At 33.4% G+C, this 9627-nt stretch overlaps 1 protein-coding gene across 1 annotated transcript; it reads left to right on the top strand.

The window, feature by feature from the left end:
• Positions 1–381: 381 nt before the first annotated feature.
• On the top strand, positions 382–2402 carry LOC113714479 (FCS-Like Zinc finger 5-like). Its single transcript, XM_027238329.2, has 2 exons — positions 382–928; positions 1895–2402. Exons 1-2 carry the CDS (start codon positions 597–599, stop codon positions 2052–2054), a joined length of 492 nt encoding a protein of 163 aa, XP_027094130.2. The 5' UTR covers positions 382–596; the 3' UTR covers positions 2055–2402.
• The last annotated feature ends 7225 nt before the right edge of the window (positions 2403–9627 follow it).

The following is a 9627-nucleotide window of genomic DNA, read 5'->3' on the forward strand; positions in this document are numbered from 1 at the left end:
GACAGTGACTAGTTGCCTTAATATTATATAACAAATGGCAGTTACAACCAATAATATGAAGACTAGAGAGCTTAATAATGTATCTCATCTAGACGACCCCATTATACTAATCCCAAATCACCACATTAATACAGCTGTTCAAGGTTGATTAGATCGCAATTATACAACCCTTGCCAAATCAAAACCCCAAATGTAATTTTTCCTCAACTAGCTCTAGCTGCTTGGTATCTTGCAAAAAATTAATTTATAGAAAAAAGTGATTGTTGACATGGCCATCCAATAATAAATAGTAAATAATAGTACAACAAACGACGTAGATCAAATCCAACGGTCCATGTTCTCTCCTCTGTTTCTGGCTCTCAGTTTATCTTCCCAACAATCCCCCACTGTCACTCCCCCCGCCCCCCCTTCTTCCCTTCTTCCCTCCTCCATTTCTCCTTTCCTCTACAAGCTCTTCTGTTTTATGCTTCCTCAAGCTCTAGTGCTTTTGTAGCAATACAAAAGATGAAAATAGAAAAGTAAATACAATCCAATAAATAGCTATCGGAGTTTTCCTACGTAGAGGAAAAGAAAGGAGAGGGGAGGTTAAAAAAAAAATGTTGTTAGGAAAGAGGCAACGTCCACCAATGAAGAGGACTACAAGTATGACAGAATTTAGTCTGGATCTTAGCATCACCACCGTGGACGGCGGTGGTGGTGGTGTAAATGGTGGTGTTAACGTCTCTCAGCAGTTTGATCCTAACAATCCATGTAAGGGCTTGGATCAAAGGTTCATGGCAGCTGCTGCAGTCTCACCATCACCCTCACCAAGGCCAAGAAACCTTAGGCGGAATTCAGTAGATTTTACTACTGAAACTGCTCATTTCTTGAGGGCTTGTTCTCTTTGCAAACGCCGTCTGATTCCTGGCCGTGATATCTACATGTATAGGTATATTATTTTCTTTGGCCCTTTTATTTGCCTTTTTTAGAAATAAATATCTCATGGGAGTTCCTTACGACTAGTGTATTTGTCTTTGATCTCAGGGATACATTACCACCTCAAGAATCAGAATTTAACAGCGATTTAACTTTAAGCCTTACTTGTTGTTTCATCCCTATATAGTTTTTTTTTTTTTTTTTTTTTTTTTTTTTAATTATAGAAGTGAAGGATGGGAAGGAAGAAACCGAGTTCTATATATTTTTTTTCAATCACTGGATTATATTTGCTACCTTTTTTTCGTTTTTTCCACCTTTAATCTGCTTTACCTAGGGATCTTTGTTTTGATAGAGGCAGAGAGTTAGAATTTGACGGTGGTTTTCCTGGCAAAGTTTAGATTTTTCTTGTTTTCTTGCCTTTCTTGAGGTTGCCGTTGGGTAGAATGCTATGATTAGGTTCCTGGGCTTTATTGGGAAGTATATGACAGAATCTGAAAAAAAATTCATCGACATAATTATGTCTATTTATAAAGCAGGAGGGAGAGCGGCTTCAACTGGCGACAAGTAGAGGCTGTGTACCTGCAAATTTGATTGTTCCATCTACATGTAAAATTTATCACCGTTTACTTTGACAGACTGAAGAATAAAGAATTCATAAACCTATATTTGTCTATCAAGAAAGTCAGGTCCAATTATTGTTTACCATGTTTGGATGAAAACCACCATTTCACAACTTTATTAGCTGATCACATCCTTCAATTTCCTGTGTACACATTCTACGAACTTGTTTTACCTTTTTTTCCATTTCTCTAACAGCAGTCATAAATAGAATTAATCCCTGCAAAGGCTAAATAATGAATTCATCTATAGTGAAAGTAAAATATAGCTGGCAGGCATACTAATAATGTTTCTCGAACCCTATTAATCTTTTTAACTACATTGACAAATGAATTCCTTGTTAATTTTGTTTCTTTTCCAGAGGCGATAGTGCATTTTGCAGTCTAGAGTGTAGACAGCAGCAGATGAATCAAGATGAAAGAAAAGAGAAGTGCTCATTTGTGGCATCCAAGAAGGATGCTACAAACGTAGCCACAGGATCCAAAGTCTCCACCAAAGGCGAGACTGTCGCTGCCGTGTAGAGTGGAATTAGACCCCATACTCCATTCATATGTGCCCACTAGCATGTAATATATGGCACTTTTCCATATATCTATATCTGCATATATATATCTATCTATCTATGAATGAATGAATGTATTATGTTCATGTGGGGCTGCACTTGTATGTGCACTCTCCTATGCTGGTGGGCAATTTTTGCACTATGATTTCTTGTGGATCTAAGTTCCAACATACACAACCTGATGGAATCTTCTTGGTTGATTCTCTATTAATCCTAGTTGGTTGGTGATTGCCTTTGTTATTCCAATTAATGTATCCATAGCCTCAAGGCCATTAATGGAAAGAAAATTGCAGGGTTTTCAGTGCAAGCTTTGGTCTTCCGAGTAGTGTATTTTAGTTCTCTTTTAGTTGTGTTCAATCAAAATGCAGATGGCCATGTTAATTTGTAGGGTGGAAAATATCCAGGGTTTTTTTTTTTTTTTTATCACAATTACTTTTGGTCTCTCCATAATTGTGTATATACCCCACACATGGAAAATGGGCCATATGAGAGTTTTAATTAATGTGCAAGGCATTATATATAAATCCCGGATTTTCCTTATTTAGTTGTGGTCCATTATGTTTTATAGTACTAATTTTATTTCATATTCTCATTTTCGAATTCAACACTTTTTGGTCCCTCAAATCTTTTAAGTCATCGTACATGTTTTGACATTCATGGTCTCAACATTGGAGCATTTGGGACCTTATATATGTGACTGAGATTGTGCTCTTTGATCTCAATTTACGATGGATTATATGACAAACTAAAGAAACAAAAGAAACTATGCCAGTTAAAATTAGAAGCTAAGAGAATAATAATTGAAAACAAGTATGTACGTCACAGAAAGAACAAATTCTGTTAGATTTGAAATTGGTAAAAAACACTACTAAAAAAATCACTGCATTAGATTTGAAATTCGTAAAACGCTAGCAAAATCTCTCCATTAGATTTGAAATTGGTAAAACACTAGCAAAATCACTTGAGATTTAAACATTCACAAATTGAGATTCTCCTTCATCCAAAATTGATTTGAGTTTGACATGTATCTTACTTGTTTTACTTTCTTCTCATTCTCTCTCACCTCTAGTCTCTTCTTCTTCTTCTACCTCTAAGTGCGGAATGGCGACATTATGTTAAAGATTCCTATCGTCATATTGCAATATCTTTTGTCTCCTGGAAGCTGATGCATGACATCATAAGACACCAATTAAAGGAAGCCAAGACGTTAATAATAGTGACTAGATATCACACGTACTATATAACAAGGTCCATAGGTAATTTTGATTGCTATGGCACTTTATAGTTGATATATACGAGAATAAATTCATTGTGCAAATCAAACACTTCAGTATTAATCATTGAGGGGAAGGAAAAAAAATGGCACTTTATAGAAGATATATGACAATAAATTCATTGTGCAAATCAAACCCTTCAATATTAATCATTGAAGTGAAGGAAAACAAAGGAAGAAAAGGAACTGTTATATATGTTATATAGTCATTCTCAAAATTAACCCATCCCTCTAAAAAATCCTTTAAGCAAAAAGTGTAGCAATTCACTGGCTTGCCAAAAAAAAAAAAAGAGAGAATCAAAGCTAGAATTACTCGGTTGAAATAGTTATTTCTTTATTTAATTTCTGAATATTTCACTCTCACTGCTGTCTGCTGATGATCAGTAAACAGAATTTTCAAATATTCTGTCCTCATTTTCCAGTTGGGTCAGCTGCCTTCTCTTTTTCACTCACCCCAACATTCTGAGAATAACAAGTGTAACCGTAGTTTCATATACTCTCCAAACTAAACCTTTTGGCTGCCTTTTGTTTTCTAGAACTGAAGCTCCCAAATTTCCAATACCAATTTTACGCTCATAATTAGTGTCAATTACACACAAATAATGACTAAATCTATATTACGGATTCCAAAAAAAAAGTAATTCTGGATTAGAACCAAATTACAGTCTCAGATCCCACTTGTAATCTATTTCCTTGTCAACTAGCTGTGGCCATTGAAATGAATGGGACCTGGGAATTCCATAATTTTTTCCTCAGGAAATTGCACTTTGGGGAAGAGGGCATCTGGTAATAATGGTCCTACCCAAATAAATTCGGTTGCCCCCACAAATTTGTCAGCCGGAGCCCAAGTCCCTTTTTTTGATGTCCGTTAGTGCCCTATATCAATATGCAGACAGGGGCACACAATTACTGGTTCCACTTTGGGCGGTTCTGCTGCCCACCGGAGCCGGGGTGGTGTAATCGCTGTCGAATGTTTTCCCAGCCAAATTTTACTCCACTAAAAGTAAAGGTGAAATTCAACAACAATGTGGCCGGCAAAAAAGCAATGGAAGATATATGAATACGATATATGCTAAAAAAAAATGCTGAGATAATTTATGGGTTTTTTTTTTTTTTTTTTTGCAATTTGAGTAATTATTTGAGTAATTCGGTCTCTTGAAGTTACATTATTAGCATTTAAGTTTATTCAGCATCTGGAAATTAGTTTAATTTAAGATGACATTTGTTTTGGCTAGCATTCGAGCATAGCATTGTCACATACAATAATGCAGTTCAACTTTTTTCGAACTGTAAATTAAGATTAACCAACAATGTGTTTATCTGAGGCTAAAAGGCATCATTTAACAAATTAAGGGAAGTGGAAAAATAGTAACGAGTTAAATGAAGGAAAGGGTGAGAAAAATTTTCGACCTTCCTAGTTAAATTCTCTATGCTTGACAAGAGCACACGGGATCCTCAGTGTCACTTTTTCAGTGGCAATTCAGTGTCACTTCTATATTTATGCCAAATGTCCTATTTATTTAATTTGTCATATGTTATTTATTTAAATTTCTTCTACCATCACGTGATTAGTGAGATTGACACTGGATTTGGCATCGAGTAGTGGCACAGAGGGTCCCAACTGTGACAAGAGCCCCATATTAATAATTTGATATGGGCTACTTTCTTATTGCTTAGTCAAACTTTGATATTAAAATTTTAATCTCATTGTCTTGACAAGAATTGCCTCAAACATTTTTTTTTTCTCCTCAGTTTTACTGGATTACAATTGCCAAACTTAATATGTTAGGGATACGGAAGTTTACATGTGAAAGTAAAAAGGTAAACAACAACATGGGATCACCATTTTAGTTCACTTAAATTAAAATTGAAGATTAGGATCACATGGAACTATTAATTTTTCTCCTCCACAAAAAGAGGAAGCTGACTCAAGCATTAACTAGTGTTTTTCTATCCCGTCACGTAATTAAAAAAAAAAAAAAAAAAAGGTCAGGCAACAAGTAGTTCTGTATACTAAATTGTTTTTTTTTTAAAATATATATATATATATATATATATGTGACTCACAAAATGCAGTATAAATGGGTAGGGAAACAGATTGCGCTGTTATCCACTGTCTTGAATCTGTATAACTGTGGTACATGCATGCAATTGATCAAAGAACGACATACATGTTAAACCTTCATTCATCATGGGGACGTAATATATATCACTTAGTATAAATTATTTGAGATTTGGTTTGATGCGAGTGACAATGTTCAAAGAATACCAGTTAAGTGCAGCATTCACATCTTGAATGAGTGGCCAAATTAATGACTGCAAATTGGCAAGTTGGAAAAAGAATTTTATGGGATTCCATTAATATGGATTGGTGGACGCTTCCTCCGAAACCAGCTCATGATTCTCCTTTACCTCATAAACATTGAAGAAATATTTGTTTTTTGCATTAATTTCTTCGACCATACACTTGTATACAGTGTACTTGTTAATGAAGCATATAATTGATCGACTGCATAGCTCATGTCTTCGATCCTGCTTAGATGTCTTTACCCCAAAAAGGTGAAGAATGGATTAATTAATGAGATTGATGCAGAACGAATACTGCCCTCTTTGCTACTTCTTGGCATATTAAGTCAAACCTAAAAAATAGAAAATTTTATGCTATTATTTAATAATATTTTATTTAAGTTAATGTTTTAGTAATTTTATTTGAATCAAATTATGATAGTTTTATTTCGTACGAATTAGTATTTTAATAGAAATTTTCTTGTAATTGTAAGACTTATTTATCAAGTCTCTTATAATTGTAAGGCTTGTTTATCAAGTCACATAGTCTATAAATGAAGAGTTTTACTATTGTTGTCACTTAAGAAAAGTGAAAGTTTGGTAAGGGAAGGGTTTTTAAAGTTTTTCTCGCTGCTAGACTCTGCTTTGAATCCTATAGTTGTATTGATGAGTTCGTTAATTAACAATTATATTGAAGTCAAATGAATATTATATTTTAAAGTATAAAATATTTAAAATTTAAATTTAAAGATTAAAGTGAGAACGCAACTATAATTTAAGGGTTCAAAGTGAAATTCACACAAAAATTAATCCCTACAAAGCCGTTTTGGTCTGAATCACTCCAAATGCCAGAGATGCATGAGCAATAAGAGTTCGGAGTCCAAATTTAGAGTGTTCCTTTAACAAATATGGCCATACATCTTTTTCCTCCAGAGTTTCAAATTTCAACATTCTTTTTTACAGACCAAGATGTGTTAGAAAGCCTACACACCTATAAAAGCGTTAAAGATTATAAAGGGTAATCGCTTTCCCATGCGTGCATGTAAATATTCCTTTTCTTCAGAACTAGCATTTGCTTACAATAATGCATCTGGCCGAGTATCCACAGGTGAATCGTGTATGTCACCGGGGTGAAAATATATTTCACATAGGCCCATCACCATCTATCAAAGTTATACTTGGTTCTTTTTTATTTTCTTTCCCACCCGAAACAGCAAAAGATAGATTTAATTGTAGGTTTTGGTGGTTCATGACGACATGAGAAAAGGTGTATCAATTGATATCTTACTTTAGAGTTGAATACCATCATGATATCGACCGAAAGAATAACAAGAATAGTTAAAAGATTTGACAAAAAAAAAAAAAAACTATTTCCTTTTGGGTTGCTTACAAGGCCCGACTGGTTTAGGAAGTAAGCAAACGCAACTTCACCATTGCCGTGGATGAGGAAACAAATGTAGCAATAAATTATGAGATACCTTGTACTTTTGTATAGAGTTGGAGTACATCATAAATCCCTCTTACGTTTGGTTGAAGTTGCTTTCTACACAACTTCTTAGGTTAAATTTACTTAAGAAAATGCCATAAACTAAAACCCATCGTGCAAGTTGGCATCTGACTATTTCCAACGCGCTCACCTGAATCAGTGCTTCAAAAATTAATTAATTAACGATCTGTTTAACGGATGCTCATAAGGCACATGCCCAGATGTTAGATTTTTGAAAATATAAGATTAATTAGAAAAATTGTATAAATGTAAGGGGATTAATTAAGAAAAGGGAAAATCGTTCAAAACGTCCCTCACATTTTGTAAAATGACTTTTTTCGTCCCTCACTTTTAAAAGTATAATTTTATATCCCTTATAAATTCACATTGGTCAAATTTGATCCCTATTTAGGTTTTTAACTAGTTTTTGACTGGAATTCATTACATGCCTTGCACGCGATTAATTTTTAAGGGTAAAATTGTCAAATCAAATTTTACATTATCCGATTCATTGTCCTTCACATTTCACAAAATGAATTTTTTCAACCCTAACATTTTACAAAATGAATTGTTTCGTTCCTCTCATTTCACAAAATGAAAATTTTTCATCCCTCACATATTTCAAAATGAATTTTTTCATCCCTCATTAATTATATGTACGAATAGTTTTTTTCTCTTTAAACCCATGTATATATCTATTTGCTTTCACCTGAGAGTACGAATAGCATGTAATATATCTCTATTTGATTTTACCTAAACAGACTAATCGTAGTTATACACATGCTATTCATAGAGATATGCAAGGGTTTAAAACTAACAATTTTATTTTAAACTCATGTATATATGTATATAATTTCACCATGTGAACCTATTCAACATTTGTGGCCTTTTTCTTTTGATAATAATTTATTTACTGAGTTGTATGATAAGGTCATCTAATTAATGGGTTCTAATTCGTATTCTATAGTCATACTAACAAATTGCAGTTTAAATCTAAAATTTTTACTCGCCACTTTTAAGATTAACAGTTGAATTACTTATCTTGTGATTATTTTAAAATTTGAAAGTGTCAATCACTTATTTCTTTTTATCACACTTTTCCCCTTTTGTTTAGTCCAAATTTAATTCAATATAAATACTCGATAATATTTAGGACTAAATGTCTTCTTTGTTTTCAATTTTCGAATAAAAAAATGAATATGAGTGAAAAACAAACAATTTTTTTTAAACCTATGTATATATTTATTTGATTTCACCTGAGCAGTACGAATAGCATGTAATATATGTCAAATAGAGATATATTATAAATCAAATAAAAATATATTACATGCTATTCGTACTACTCAGGTGAAATTAAATAGATATATACATGGATTTAAAAAAAAAAACTATTCGCACACATGATCAATATGGGATGAAAAGATTCATTTGGAAAAATGTGAAGGATGAAAAAATTCATTTTGTAATATGTGAAGAATTATAAATCGAATTATGTAAAATTTAATTTGACAATTTTGCCCTTAAAAAATGATCACGTGCAAGGCACGTGATGAATTCAGGCCAAAAACTAGTCGGAAACCTAGATAGAGACCAAATTTGACCAATGTGAATTTGTAAGGGACGTAAAATTACACTTTAAAAGTGAGGAATGAAAAAAGTCATTTTGCAAAACGTGAGGGACGTTTTGAACGATTTTTCTTTAAGAAAAGTGTGTAAATGTAGAAAATAATAATAATTGTTAGTGTGTGTGTGTGTGTGTATATATATATATATAAAAGGTTAGATAAAATATATGTGTGTTAACGGGTAGGGATGTAATCGAGTCAAGTCAAGCTCGAGTATTGCTATACTCGAGCTCGACTCGACTCATATATACCTAGGCTCGAGCTCGACTCGAACTCGACCGAGTACAAAAAATCGATACTCGAAACTTGACTCGAGGAACTCGCTTTAACCTCGAGACTCGACTCGATAAGGCTCGACCTTTAGTCAAGCCTTATCAAGTCGAGCCTAATCAAGTTTTTTGACACACTTTCGTCTTTTCTTCCCTTTTTTAGATATTTTTTCTTTTTAGGTCTTTTTACAATTATGTTTTTACTTTTTTGCCATTATGAAATTTTATTATAAAGAAGAGTTTATTGTAAATTTCGTAAAACTTATACCCATAATGGTCATTTTATAATTATAATACATATATATTATTTAAATTATAAATATATTATTTAAATACTCCCGACTCGACGAGTAGCTCGACAAGTCTCGAGACTTAAAATATTGGCTCGAAACTCGACTGGAATGACAATCGAGTAGCTCGAGACTCGGCTCGAACTCGGTCAACCCGAATTCAAGCCAAGTCGTTGACCGAACTACTCGCGAGCTACTCGATTATGGCTCGACTCGCGTATATCTCTATTAACGGGTGCCCATATGACACCCATTAGAAAAACTCATTAATTAATCAAGTAATTAATCGTCCCCTAATCAAAA

This window comes from Coffea arabica, chromosome 10c (genome assembly GCF_036785885.1).
Source record: "Coffea arabica cultivar ET-39 chromosome 10c, Coffea Arabica ET-39 HiFi, whole genome shotgun sequence".
Classification (NCBI taxonomy): Eukaryota; Viridiplantae; Streptophyta; class Magnoliopsida; order Gentianales; family Rubiaceae; genus Coffea; species Coffea arabica.